The sequence below is a fragment of the Pelecanus crispus genome, chromosome 1 (assembly GCF_030463565.1).
Source record: "Pelecanus crispus isolate bPelCri1 chromosome 1, bPelCri1.pri, whole genome shotgun sequence".
In the NCBI taxonomy this organism is placed as follows: Eukaryota; Metazoa; Chordata; class Aves; order Pelecaniformes; family Pelecanidae; genus Pelecanus; species Pelecanus crispus.
This window is the reverse complement of record NC_134643.1, coordinates 64018568-64033409: the sequence shown is the minus strand read 5'-3', so window position 1 is coordinate 64033409 and position 14842 is coordinate 64018568. Positions and strand designations below refer to the sequence as shown.

Genomic DNA, 14842 nt, shown 5'->3' with positions numbered 1-14842 from the left:
TTTGTGATAATGTTATTCTTTTATGTTGGCATAATGCACAAGGAAAGTAAGGGGTCTGTATGAAGGCGTTATACGTAAGCACTTTTAACCCCTTATCTTCATAGTTGCTCTGTCATAGTGAGGTGAGTCCCACTAGACTTCTGGTTTAGTGGGAGGAATTTGTTCTAGGAGCTTCATCTGCAAGAAGATACAACAGGATTTGTACAGCTTATTAGAAGGCAAAGAGGAACATAGGCCTCTTGCATAGTTATATTAATTCTGATTTCTCTTAATTATTTCTATCTTCTCTAGACAATGATTGCTTTCCAGCAAAAAATTTTAGACTTGATCAAGTGTTTCAGAAGACAATGGCCTTTATTTTTAAACTCTGAAAGGACGACTGTATGTGGAGCAGACTGCATGCTGATGGTGTTACAACTGTCAATGGCTGAAGTCAATAAGCAGGTTAGCATTCTTTCAGTATGTTCTTGGTACTGAGTACATCTCAAACTTGGTTCACTTACTGGATTTTTTTGCTTGGGCACCTACTTGAAATGGCCCTTTTGGTCACTTTATTGTTGTTTTGGGTCAGATGCAGCAAGGCACTAAAATTAATATGATTAAGCACGCTGTTGAATCGGAAAAAGAACCGCAAGACATATGGGAGGATGGAAGTGTTTTAAGTGTATATCTGAGTTCTAAGCTTTAATGTTAAATGCTAGCGTATTTTTCCTGATCATGTAACTTCTGTTTATTTCCATCAAATGTTTATTCTGTGCTGTAGATCTGGGTGGGAGAACTATGGCATTTGAGATGCATCTTGTTTGAGTGCTCCGAAAATGCTTTGGAATGACATGAGAAGAATACAACTATAAAATTAGTTTGGTATAGGCTGCATGAATTGTGCTTGCAGCAGTCCATTCTTGGCTGCTGTTTTTCCTGTGGCTCATCAGATGAAGACCTATACATACAAGTTGTGAGTGTGCACCCAGTACCAGTGGGAAATATATAGCCTTCTTTGCATATGCACAAGAAGTGTCTGTCAAATGAGGACTAGGAGATGTAACCCTTAAGTGCCTCCATAAGAAGCACTGTGGCTTGTCACAGCTGGAAGGTTGGGCATTAGCAATCATCTGAAACATACCAAAAACTGTTGCAACGTGTACAGTCAGTCCTTGGCACGTGTCTCATCTAATGAGAACAATTGCAATAGTGACTTCGATAATCTAAAGATATCTTTGTAGGTCAATAAGCTTTATTATTGATGAAAACATTACTATTGTTGGAAGACTTACCCAGATGTTGCATAGTAAATTAAACACATAGTATAAATCTTTACTTTAAGAAAAAAACAAACAAACAAACCAAACATACCACAAACAAGACCAAACCCCCCAAACCAACAAAAGCTCCAAACAGAAAACCCACTTCAGTTTGTGTGCTCCTAGTTGCAACTTGTATTATTTAAAAAAATACCACTTGTAATGGAAGAAGCTTATATCTTGGAAGAAATATTTCCAGAATAACTCTTTAACCCAACTGAATTCGTCACCAGAAAACGCTTTGTAGTCTAAAATGTGCAGAATGGGGGTATCTCTTGTCTAAACATTAAGTATAAAACTGGTCAATTCACCCCTGCTGTAATAAACATTACAGCAGAAGTATTAGAATACTAAGATTTTACATTTGCACTTCATAGAATGTAATATATTCCAGTCAGGATCCCAGCATCCTCATAATATCTGTGTAGGTAAAACTAGAAGATTGTTGTGCATCAAAATGAACTCGCAGAGAACTGATAAAGGACAATAATGCAAAACTACCTGTGGAGGCAATCACAGTTTGACAATGTTTGTCATGTTTGTTGTGATTCTCAAGGGACAACTACACTTTTCCAAAGCCAACTCTGGGAACTAAAATGTGTTATTCTGTTGGATGTCAAAAATTACTGACACGATAAAGATGATATGTTTATGGTTCATTGCTACTTCTTTCCTAACAGTGTACAATATGCAATTTCAGTCCCCTAGAGATAACTAGCTTATTCTACTTTCTCCTTTTTTGTCCTCCAGCAAAGATTCCTTCCCTCTAAAAGTATCTTTTCTTTCAGAGATGATCTGACAAAAAAATAAAGCAATTATTTTCAACGTATTTACTTTTGAAATATACTGCTTTTACTTTAAATCTCAAGAAAGACCAGGTGTTCAAAACCTAATTCGTGTTTTCTGATTATGCTAGTTGTCCTAATAAGATAAATTTGCAGTATGTATAAACCTTGTCTTGCATATGTGGATTAAAACTTTTAGCATTTGCATGTGCTCCCTCTGAAGTTCAATTTCTTCAGTTGGATGTCTGTTTTGACGTTTATAGTGTTAGAGTAAAATATGGCTCTCATTTGGTTCAGCACTGAAACTTCAAACTGAGGTGCAGAGTATTACAGTTGTAGGCATGTCCCTTGCTAGGTCTCTGATTTAAGTACAATAATTTTGTATTTTTAATATAACACCTGTAGAATAGAAGATGATGATAAAGGCAATTACTGCAAAAAAAATAACTGTACTAACAGGCTATTGATAACGGGATTAAAAAAAAAAAACACAAACAAGAAAAACCTATTCTCATTCTTTAGGACCCTGGACAATTTTAATGGATTTGGTGATTTAACTGTTGTCTGTATCTGCAGTAGAAATTAAAAACCACAAAGCTTTTTGGAGAACTCCAGAAAAGTTTAAAAGTCTCAGAATTCATTAGTCTTGAATTTCACCAAGAATAAGGGTAGCAAACAGTGCAATAAATATTGATCAAATAGCAGGTATGAAAGGGAAAAAAAAAAAAAACAAACTATGCTTTGAATTCCTCTGAAAATACTTTGTATTGTAGCTATATGACATAAAGACAAGTGGCATATGGTCTGTGGTGAAAGCTAATACCTTTTACCTACACTGATCAGTATAGATCTAAAATCTAGGAAAACTTTCAAGAAGAACCACCTTTCTTAAGGTTTGAAATAGAAATAACAATTTTCAGTTGAGGGCAATTGCTTTAAGTTGACTATGTTTGTACCTGTGAATCAGGAGGGATAGAAGATAGGTTATTAGGACAAATAATCACTTGTCACTTTCAGACCATGGCTGTTTTAGCTAGTAGTGGGGGAAACTGAGACATCATATAAAACAATTGTTTTTCCTGAGTCTGTGAACTTAAATTCTCAGACTTGTCTTAATGTTTTGTAAATCTCTCTTCTAGCCCTCCAACTGTGAGACTGGAAGAAAAAGTGCTTCACTGTTGATTTTAGAAATAGATTTTCCCTTTAGAAATTTGTCTCTCTCTGATTCTGGATGAAATCAGTTTTTGTGTGTGGTTTAGTTCTACCCTGTGCTTCCGTGAGTGCATTTTGTACACTGTCTGAAGAATATTATGTTCTCTTCAGTATTCTGTATTTCTTGAAATGTTTTCCCAAATAATCTTGTTTCCATGTTGGCAAATAAAGAAAAATGCAAAGTTGTTTTACAGCGTTACTCCCTTAAACTGTTTAAACTGTTGTATCTGTCTCCCTCTTGGTAATGAGAGACTCCTACCAACTTGGTAGCAATTTTACATGATATGTTGCTTGTAACATATAGTAATGAATGAAGAGACATTGTTTCGGCTGTTCTTCTCTATGATTAATTTTTCACGGAATCACAGAACAGTTGATGTTGGAAGGGACCTCTGGAGGTCATCTTGTCCAACCCCACTCCTCAAGCAGGGCTGCCTAATGCCAGTTGCCCAGGACCATGTCCAAATGGCTTTCAAATGTCTCCAAGGATGGAGACTCCATAACCTCCCTGAGCTACCTGTGCCAGTGCTTGGTCACCCTCACAGTAAAAAAGTGCTTCCTGATGTTCTGAGAGAACCTCTGGTGTTTCTTTCAGTTTGTATTCATTGCCTCTGGTCCTGCCACTTGGGCACCTTAAAGAGCCTGGCTCCGTCCCCTTTGCACCCTCTATTTGGATATTTATATATATTGATGAGATCCTCCCTCAGCATTCTCTTTTCCAGCCTAAACAGCCTCAGCTTTTTCAGCCTTTCCTCATATGTAACATGCCCTTGTCCCTTAATCATCTTTGTGGATGATTCACTGGACTTTGGACTCTCTCCAGTATGTCAGTGTGTCTCCCTTGTACTGAGGAGCCCAGGACTGGACACAGTACTTGGATGTGGTCTCACCAGTGCTCAGTAGTCTTCCCTACAAAGGACAGGCTCCCTTAAAAAAAAAAAAAAAAAGTTGAAGTAATGACTATTTCATTGGATCTTTTTAAAAGCAAATGATATACTGAGACTGTTCTTTTGTCTTTCATATATGCTGCGTAACCAATTCATAAGTAGTTATTTTTTCTTGTGTTTTTGTGTTGCTTAACTGTTAGAGTTTTAACTGTGTTAAAACTCTTGCTACTTAAATCTTGAGGCATCTTCCCTAGCTTATCAGTAGGACTTTCTCTTCTCCCTCCCACCCCCCTTCCCTATAGTATTAAGGTTTCTGTTTTAAGGGGTGGAAGGGGAAGCAAGAATGTGGTGTGGGGGTTTTTTTGTTTGTTTTAAACCAAGAGTGTGGTAAATTTTCTATCTAGTTGATGGTGTTGACTTTAGAAAGTAATAGTTTGATGCTTGGATGAGGGCAATTTTTACTTTGTCTTTTTCAGGATCCTATAGTTGCAACTACTAACTGTTCTACTGATCCATACACACTGTAGCTCTCCAGGCCTCCTTAAAAAGAGCATACCTCTACTCTCTTTGACCCTGGTACTTTTCCCCTTCATATCCCCCCCCACCCCTCCATGGTGTTCAGTCCCCAAAAATTACTGGTGCAAGGTATACTGGCATTCCTCTAAGCTTGGGATATTGGCCTGTAACTTGACTGGCTTTGCTTCTGGCAGATTGCAATATAACAACTATTAGATGCTTATGTCTATACACTTGTGCTTACATGAACAAGTTTCTAAACCTGTGCATAGCACTATCAATGTTCACTAGCATGGGAAACTTATCCAAAATGCTGCTTTATATTACTTCAGTGTGCTTTATGTACAACAGTTTGGGAACTTGTCTCTTCTATGAGAGCATACACAAGCAACAAAGACTCAGTAGGACCAGAGGTGACAAGATTGCAGCACCGCACAACTCAAGGGCAATGCCAGACAGCAATACTGTAGTCTAGGAGTATGCCTGAAAATAATAGAACTAGGGACAACACCTGGGTGGTGGTGAAGCACAGTAGTGTTGAACACACATATTCCAAAAATGGTTCATGACCATTTGTTTAGGGAAGGCAGGAGAGAACATGATATTGCTGAAATACACATTACTTTCTGGTTTTTAAAACAATTTTCTGTCAAAATAGAAGCTGCTTTGCTATGTAGTTAGCCCTAGAAAGCTTGCAATGCCTGCAAAATGGTGTCCTTAGGCATGAAGAGTTGCTAATGAATTTCAGACATTCTAAAACAAGAGTTCAATGAAACTTAACATACTGCACTACCAAGAAGTGAAGGTGCTTTGTAATACTTTATTGTTTCTATGCCTGTGAAACACAATATTTGCAGTGTCTATCATGGAATGAAAGTATGGAACTTCTTGAACTTCCTTAAGCTATTAGCCAGTTGGCATATGCTTACTGCAAAACACTACATTATTTTTTTAATTAATTTTAAAACCAGAGATTCTGGACAAATTGACTGTAAAAGTAATAGAATGCACTATTACAGTGAGCACCCGATCATGAAGGTTAATATCTGGAGTGCAATTTTATTTGGATTTAAAATATTTTTGCAGCACTAATGTAAACTGTGCTAATCCCTGCAGGTCCTGGGGCTGGTGAGGAAAGGTTTTGATTTATTAGATACCATACTAAAGTTGTACTTTAACTTGGTACTCCTGGAGGATTTTGTTTCAGAACAAAGTGAGAAACCAACATTTTTTTCCCTGACCTACTGCTGTTTTGATCTGTTTAAATTGAGTTATAACATAATTAGATGGTTTGTTCTTTTTTTTTTTTTTTTTTTTGAGGGGCTGAAATGGAAAACAAATGCTTTTCAGAAAACATATATGCCATTTTAATATTCTGGTAATATGTGGAATAGCACACAAGTTCATAATGCTGAATTATTGTAACCCATGCACAAATTAGAAGGTAAAAAAGTGCTCTGAAAGTAACATGCATGAGCACTCTCTAATTTTCTCTCCTAGTTCTTTGTCTAGGCAATATCAAAATAGTTGACTTTCAGGACTTTGGAGTCATATATTTAACCAGGTCTATTGGGAAAGTTGTGCAAAGTATGCTAGAACCCTAAGGAGGGATCTTTTGGGTTGGAACAACTTAAATTATTAGAATCGCTCCTGACCTGTTTTTGTATTTAATTTTGTATTAAGTTGTTAATGGTGTTTGTAGGTAATTATTTTATCCAGATGAAGTTGCTTAATGTGAAAATGTCATGGAATAAAACAAAGCCTTTGCACTAGGCAGGAGTTATCTGCTGTTACTGACATAACAAAGCAAGGCTTCTGACTCACTCACAGGGTATTTATATCATGTCACATAATGAATTACATGGCCATATAATATTGGGGTTTTTTGCTGCCAAATACTGGGGAATGCTTTACATACCAGTAGTATGAACTCTGTTTCTTCGGTGAAAACTGGAAAACTTGCTACAGTTGCAAAATTACTTGTTGCATGTATTCTGAGGTCTAACTCAAATAGAAGGACCTCAGCTAAAAAAGTTTAACAGCATGAAGTGGGGATTTGTATGTAGATCAAAGAGCAAGGTGTGGACAAAAATGAGAAGCCTAGTTGTGAAAGAGGAGAGGACAAGAGCAAGTAGCAAGGAAGTCACAGATTTCAGGGGAAAGAGGGAGTGGTGATGGGGAAGTTGGCATCAGGAGGGTGTAGAGCATGTTAGTATGGAAAGGCCTGCAATAAATATGGCTATGAGAAAACAGATTGTGATGGCCATTGGATAAGACACCAAGATTTGGGAGCAAGGTGAAAATGGACACGGAATATAATGAGGTATGGGTGCGTAGGGAGATTAGGAACTTCTAGCTAGAGTTTTGGAAATGCAGAGAACAGTACAGGAGTGAAAGTCCAGGGTCAGTGGTCAAGAAATGAAGAACGGGTTAACAATTAGTGAATAAAGGACCAAATTCTGAATTACAGAGGCTAGAAATACGTATGTAATCCTGCATCCCAAACCCTGTGTTTTGTCACTGTTATCTTTAGCTCAGTCTAATTAGTAGCAGAATTCTCTGCTACTGCGTATTTCACTTATGTAAGTAGCATCTTAATGCAATTATTTTCTTCCTGTGCATAGCTTGAGTTACAGGGATTGAAACTGATTTTCTGGCTTCCTCAGTGTTGCAGTCTTTAACCATTGACAATACACTCATCTCCTTTATTGGCAGCCACAAGAGACAGGCTCAGATTTCTTGCAGTTCCCTGTACCCCTACACTGAACTGGAAAACTTAATTAAAATGTCTGATGCTCAGTGAGCTGATTTTCCCCCCCGCCCCCAACTAGGAATCATTTGGTTTAAAAAACAGTACTTTACTGAAAGTAAAAAAGACAATGTCAGGGATTAAACAAATAGGATTATGTATTGTACCTAACTATTTATTTCTTAGAGTGCAGCAATACCTGATCTCTCTTACAGTTTCTTACTGGTACAACTGGGTGGTAGCTGGATTGTATCCGACTTCCTTCGGTAACACATCACTCTGACTCACATAACAGGGCTTTGTCACTTCCTTGACTTGTTTTTTAAATTTCTGTGAATTCCAGCTCCACTATCTGTTCCTATCTGCTGTGACACTTCCACCTTGTGTTTGCCATTTGTGCCCTGCTCCCATACTTGTAACCTCCAAACAGGCCAGGTTTGCGAACAGCTTTGGTTCTTTAGTTACTTTTGCTTCATAAATGAGATTACATGTAGCATTATGGACTACATACAGTCTGTCTCATTCTTAGTATCTTCTGCTCTCACATGTGGAGAACTTTTCTTAAAAAGTTTATTCCCTTTTTTCCTTTTATTTTAGCTTATTGCAATTGCAAGCTTATTGCTTTACAATTAAGTGTTCACTCTTCTAAGAAGTGCTTAGGCATGATTACTTAATACACCCCTACATATAAATGTAGTAATAGCAGATGTCCTCACTTTGTAAATCCTTTGAAAAAAATATTATAAACTAATATGTAAATTAAACGTGATTTTAGTCATTCCTGTCGATACATTTTCTGCTTCTGTCCACCAAAGGTCAAACAGAGCACTCTTGCAAAGAGTTGGAAAGAAAGGGTCTTCTAACTGTGATACAAGCCTCTTAAGTTACTTTGTGATAAATTTGAATTTTCTTTTTTGCCTAGAATAGGAAAAGGTTCTTCAGTTGCTAATAAAATGCTGTTAGTTATTTTGCTGCCCACGTATTTGTTGTCATTTACCCAATTTATCTGCTCTTTTAAATTAGTTCTCTGTTAATCTCTATAAATTCTGCTAATTTTCTGATAAGCTGTAATTCTTTTTTTCCTTTTAGGAGGTTGGTGAGGAGGCAGAGGGGCATATGGAATGTAATCTAATAATTTTGACCGAGAGAGTGGGTGTAAGATTGTAGCCTGTACTGTATAGTTAATGTTAGTTATGGTACTAGTAACAGATAGGTGTGCATTGTTTGAATGTATTTGTTAGATTTATGTAGCAACACTATCAATGTTATGCTAAAGTATAACTATACTAACACAGGAAAAAAAACTTTCTGTTTTCCCAGGCCACTGCTTGAAGCAAGGTAATAGAGCTATATTTACTGCCTTTGGGATCTAAATGCCTGCCATGCTGAAAACTATTTCTGTAAACAAATAACTTTATATAAGCAGTAGTCCTGCGAAAGCCAGTATGTCTTCTCTTATGAGTAAAGTTCAATATATATACACCTGGTATTTTAAAGATCAGGAACAAATACTATATGTAAAAAACCTCAACTGTAAAGGCAAAGCATTGGAAGAACTTCAACTATAAGTAAGACTTTGTTTATAATAAATATTTAGATTATAATAGTTTTTTAAAAAAATGTATATGCAGCTCATTTTAGAGTTATTTTTAAAGTTATATTGAATACAAAACATAATATTTTTGCTTTTTTCTGTTCTATTAGCACCACGGAGATTTCACAGTATCACTTAGTGATGTGTTGGAAACTTGGAAATATTTGTTACATGACAAACTGGGTTTATCATACGAAAACATGAAAGAACCTGAAAATTATGCTGACTTAAAAAAAGCCTATCATGCCTTCTTAGCAAGAAGCAATATGTTAGATTTAATAGACGTATGTCAGAAGTGCTGTGGTCTTGGACTTGTATCTGAAGATAAAAGCATAGACCCTGTAAGTATTTTGTTTGTTTGATCTCTGATATTGTTTTTACATATTTTTGATTCCAGTTACAAATTTATGACACTTCCAAATATACACAGGAGCTCTAAATTATTCACAAGTTACTTTGCTCTTCTATTGGGGAAGCAGAAGTGTTTAAATTACTGAACCTTTTAAAGAGATCTTAAATTCACTCAAAAATTATTTCTTTTTGTTGCCCTGCTGGATGGGTGGGTCCCATAGCTCTTCTATAACACTCTTTGTCAGAAATGGAACTGAAAAATGAACTGTAGAGATTTGATAAGAGTGTAACAAAGCTTAGTGATTAACCCATGCCACGGAACTTTGGTTGTATGTTGATATGCAGTTAGAATATTTTTAATGGTTATCATTTTAAAAATACCATGCTCTTAAAAGCAAAACTTTCCCTATACTACACATAGTTCCATGTTAGATTTTTCCAGAAACCAGAAGAGGCTCCACATCAGCCACTCAGTCAGCAGCTCTCTTGCAATTTATTGCAGCTCAGACGTTCTTATGATGCTGCATGTGAGGCCGTGCTCTAGGCTAGAGAAGTTCTACTGTGTATTCCACTCTTAGACTATGAAAGTAATGAAAAATGAATTTGATTAATCTCTGTGTTATTGGATAAAAACATATGTAGGTAGCAATTAAGATAAGTTTGAAACACAAGCATTCCACATGATTTTATTTCATTCTGTGGTCTCTAGAGCATGGAAAGGTCAAAAGACAAAGGATATTGATACTGAAAAAATTAATGAATGTTGGATTTAGATGCACATACTTCTAGCTTGTAATGAAAATTGGAGAGGAGATAATTGTCTGCTTTTACTGCCCACTCTCAGCATTGCAGACTTAAACAAATTACTGTTCATTTCATCTTCTGAATTTGGTGTATGTTTAATTAGATTGTCATTTTAATATGAGGGATACTATATCAGTAACTGAATGTTAACTGAACTGAGGTATATGATGAACATACCATGAATTACTAATTACAGCATGATTAAAACTGTTTACCTTTCAGCCCTAGTAAGAATGAAAAGCTTTCTCCACGAAAAAGTGGTCAAATATTGGAACAGGTTGCCCAGAGAGGATGTGGAATCTCCTCTTTGGAGATATTAAAAATTTGGCTCAGCATGTGACTGAGCAACCTGGTCAAACTGGTCCTGCTTCAAGCAGGGGTTTGTACTAGATGATCTCTATAGGTCCCTTTTAACCTAAATTATTGTATGATTCTATGACAAGTGTACTTGTAACCAGCTTGCCTACTTCCTTAAAGGTTCAGAGAACCTACACTCAAACATTCATGTGATTAGTAGGCACAAAAGAGATTATAAGGAGAACTGAAGTTCAGGAAGGACATGGGAACTGTGACTTTTTTTTCTAAATTTTTTTTTTCTTCCTGTTTTCATGGGGAAGACAGAGAACTTGGGTGGGTTAATGAGCTCTTCCTAAACATGATACAATGTATTAAATATTCTCCAAAACATAAGCAGCTGCTTTTAGTGCAAGTGTATTACAGAACTGTTTGAGATATCTTTTCTAAGTTCATTTGAATCTTACATGTCATTTGTCTACTAAAAGAGTTATGCTTTTAAAGACTGAAACCAGAAGTAGGTCCTAAGGGCTGTATTAACCTTAAAACACTAGCAAACTGGTGGAGACATAGTTTCACCAGGTTTTAATACTACTTTTGCTTTCTAGTCGTCTTCATATTTAGGTTTATTCTAATCTTTTTATTAAAGGTTCAACTGTTGGAGTTTATTTCTGGCATAATGAATGGACAAGAAAATAATGGTTCTGTTCTTCCTACTCCTTCTACACCAGTCAAAAGTCAGGGCCAGGAGAATGTGAAGGTAAAAAGTATTTCTGTCTCTCTTGTAGTGTTCTGTGTATATTGAAAAGATTAAATATAACATAGTTTCCTTTTCCAGTTATTGGTATTAAAATGTTGCTGGTTTAAAAAAACAGAATGTGTGTATTCAAACTCTATCACTTGAGTATATTGTAGGTGTGTGTACGGGGCTAAGTCCAGAAATTTATATTCTGGAAGACAGTGCTTTTATGGCAGGCACTTGATGTAGACTTAATCTTCCTTGAAACACCAGGGAATAAATCTTTCTGGAAGTACACCATCACTCAAACATTGTCTTGACTAAGAGTTAAATGATTTGCCAATGCTGCAAAGTGAAGTGGTAGATGAAGTAAGCTGCTTCAATTTCACTTTATTAGCTCGTACTCCCTTACATACGGAAGAAATCTGAATAGCCACTGTAGTGGTAACTGTAGCAAAGCAAACAAGGTTTGTCTGTCCCAGTAGAGGACTTGAGGACTTTCTGGGAATACAGGATTCTTTCCTTTTACCCTTTCAACTCCCCAAAACAAGAATCTTGGAATACTATATAACAATGCTCAAAATGCTGGAACTTTTCTCGTGATAAGTGGCAATTTCAAATCAAGATTTAGGTACAACTCAAAATATTTCTGAACAAGAAAATATTTTCTGAACTAAGGTTCTCCCCTAGATAGCACTTCTCCCACTAACATAATGGCTTTCTTGCTGCTCTGACTTGTGTAGTAAAAATATTCCTTGCTCTTTTTTCCTTCTTTTAAATCTGTCTTTTCATGGTCACACATACATGTTTGGGTTCTTTTACTGTCTATGTTTTTGTTGTGTGCATCCTGTTGAATAAGAAGAAATTCCATAGCAAATAATAGGTTTTCTCATTATCTTTCCTTTTGTTAATGGCTTTTTTTGGCCTTTGTTTTCTTTGCTTGCAACAAAACTGCAAATTCTTCAGTTCTGGGACTGTTGTTCTTAAGGGTACAGAATGGTGCTGCAATATAAGGAATTACAATGTTATGTTTTGGTTATGTGGGTGGAGCTGAGTCACAATTTATGTCCATACTCAATCGGTGGAGTTTCTGTGATTGAAATCCCCTGGGAGCCAAGGGAAAAAATTACTGAATCTGGCACAGAGCTGGCAAGTTGTTTAAAATCTTAGCCTATTTGAAGTTAATGACAAATCCTTATGTGGTTTAATAGTGCTAGTATTTTGCCTTGGGATAGAAAAGGAGTATCTGTGAAGAGGTTTCTAAGTAGAAATTGGTAGCCAATTTTAACAGCTGGAGATCCAACCTTCAAATATTTTGTGAATATTCAAGTGTAGTATACGTAATTTTAACATATTAATCATGCTTGCTTTTGTCAATACTTCCAGAATCCCGATACATAAGTAGCATTTTGAAATTACACAAGGTGAAATCCTTACTCTTCCAAAAATCATATCAGTACATATCTAATTATCTTTAAAAACCCCATAAATTAGCAGTGGGGTGACCAATTTGTGTGATGCTTTCTTATACAGGTGACAATCCTGGCAAAGAAGTGTGTTTGTTCATATTTAAGCCTGTTGGTGAATTCTAAGGATGATCTAGCATTGGCTCATATTCTAAATGTTCCTGACAGAGGACTTGGTAGAGAAGCCTTCACTAACCTCAAACATGCCTCGCAGGAGAGAAAAATGTCCATTTTCCTGGTATGTGTGTCAAATGAAACTTGCTGTAGGTCAGAGGCAATGAAAGAGATTGTCCTGGTTTCAGGTGGGATAGAGTTAATTTTCTTCCTAGTAGCTGGCATAGTGCTGTGTTTTGGATTTAATAGGAGAAGAATGCCGATAACACACTGATGTTTTAGTTGTTGCTAAGGACTTTTCAGCTTCCCCTGCTCTGCTAGGTGCACAAGAAACTGGGAGGGGGCACAGCCAGGATAGTTGATCCAAACTGTACAAACTGTGTACAAATTGTTTTTCTTAGAGCAACCTGGTGACAAAACCCTGCCTTTGACATGTCCACTAGAACAGAGGCCAAAATTTGAAAGGGTATTTTGACTCAGAATTTGGGGAGGGTAATGTTTTCCAGTCATTTGCAGCTTGATCAGTCTTGAAATAGTCTTCAAGATGTGATTGATATGGGACATTCTGGCTCATTTTATTCTCAAAGGCACAGAGCTGGAAAAATCCTTGAGATAGTGGTATACTGTTTCCTCGGTGCCCTTGTATAGGAATATAAAAAGCTACAGCACCAATGTGCAGTGCTCACAGAGGCTTGTTGCTAAAGAATCTAGTTTGGTATGTGAGGTGCATTTATGCTTACAGTAGTTATAGTCAGCACAGAGCCATCTCAAAAATAGTTGGAATAAGATGAGTAGGAATTCTTTCTCCAAACAACCACTGTAGTCTCTCATATTCAAAATAATCAAATTTTGCATGCACAGTGGCCTCAGTGCAGACAACAGCAGACCAAGGAAAAACAGTATGGGTATGTAACAGTCACTGGAGCAGCTGCATTCTCAGATTTTTATGGTTGAATAAATATGGAAAATTTGTGAAATCTCAGTTCCAGGATTAATTATTTTAGCTCCTAATGCTCTGTTAACATTGTACAAAAAAAGTATGTGTTTAGACTGGATTTATTGCCTCTTCCTCACAGTTGCCAGAGGGGAAACTTCTCTACCGTGTAGAGAGTCTTCTTTTCTGGCATCTGTGTCCTGTAGAAATCTTGCAAAGCCAGAATATTTTCCATTAGGAAGGCAAAGTCCTATGAACTGTACTTGATCCACAGGAAATCTTTAGCACAAAGGCAGGAATACTGGCAGGTTTAGTTCCTTTGCTAGAGTAATTCCAGTTGTACTCTTTTCAGTCCCAAGAGCTTTGATTTAGCTGTATAGTCTGAAATGAAAATTTATATGTAGAATTAGTATTACTGCATCTGTGTCAAGCATATTGGATTGTTATCTTTACTTTCACCTTTCTGGAGAACTGCTAAGCTTTCTACTCTAACTGTTACCTTAATTTGAGGGGTTGTCCTCTAAGTCATACTGCTTCTGGGACGTCTCTTGTTTTCAGTGTCTTTATAGCATATGAAAATATATGGAAACTTTCAGAATTGGGTACATGTGACGATAGAAGCCTTAACTGTCATAATTTTTGAGAAGCTCTAAGTATACATTATTTTTAATTGGACCTCTGAAAATAAATATGCTACTGAAGTCAACTTTTACGTGCTTATGTTAAAATTGTTCTTGGGTCATAGACAGCCCTCTGAATATAAGAGTAGTTTTTGTGAGGTCAGCACAAGCGTTTCAACAGCAGCAACAAAAAAAATTCTATACCCCGTGTTAATAAAGTTTTTTCTAAGCTGTCAAAAGGCCAATGTAAATATCAAATTAGCTGGGTCATTTTCACTTTGGCTTGTGGGCTTTTTTTATACTGCTGCACTATTTAAGTATTGATCTTGCAAATATTTATGGTGAGATGTACAAAGCTTGCCATTAAGAGGTATTATACTGATTTTGGTTAAATTACTCCTGCTATCAACCAGCTGCTATACACTGTTTGCAAATCTGTAGCAGGGGCTCACTTCAACATGTGTACATTTCATGTG

General features: G+C 36.6%; 1 protein-coding gene across 2 annotated transcripts in view; it reads left to right on the top strand.

The window, feature by feature from the left end:
- The first annotated feature begins 294 nt into the window (after nt 1-294).
- Nucleotides 295-14842, top strand: part of PARPBP (PARP1 binding protein) — a 51816-nt gene continuing 37268 nt past the window's right edge. For both annotated transcript variants that reach the window (XM_075708763.1, XM_075708756.1), the window contains exons 1-4: nt 295-444; nt 9155-9385; nt 11143-11253; nt 12766-12936. In XM_075708763.1, the coding sequence (XP_075564878.1) occupies nt 295-444; nt 9155-9385; nt 11143-11253; nt 12766-12936 (663 nt within the window). The remainder of the gene's footprint in view (nt 445-9154; nt 9386-11142; nt 11254-12765; nt 12937-14842) is intronic.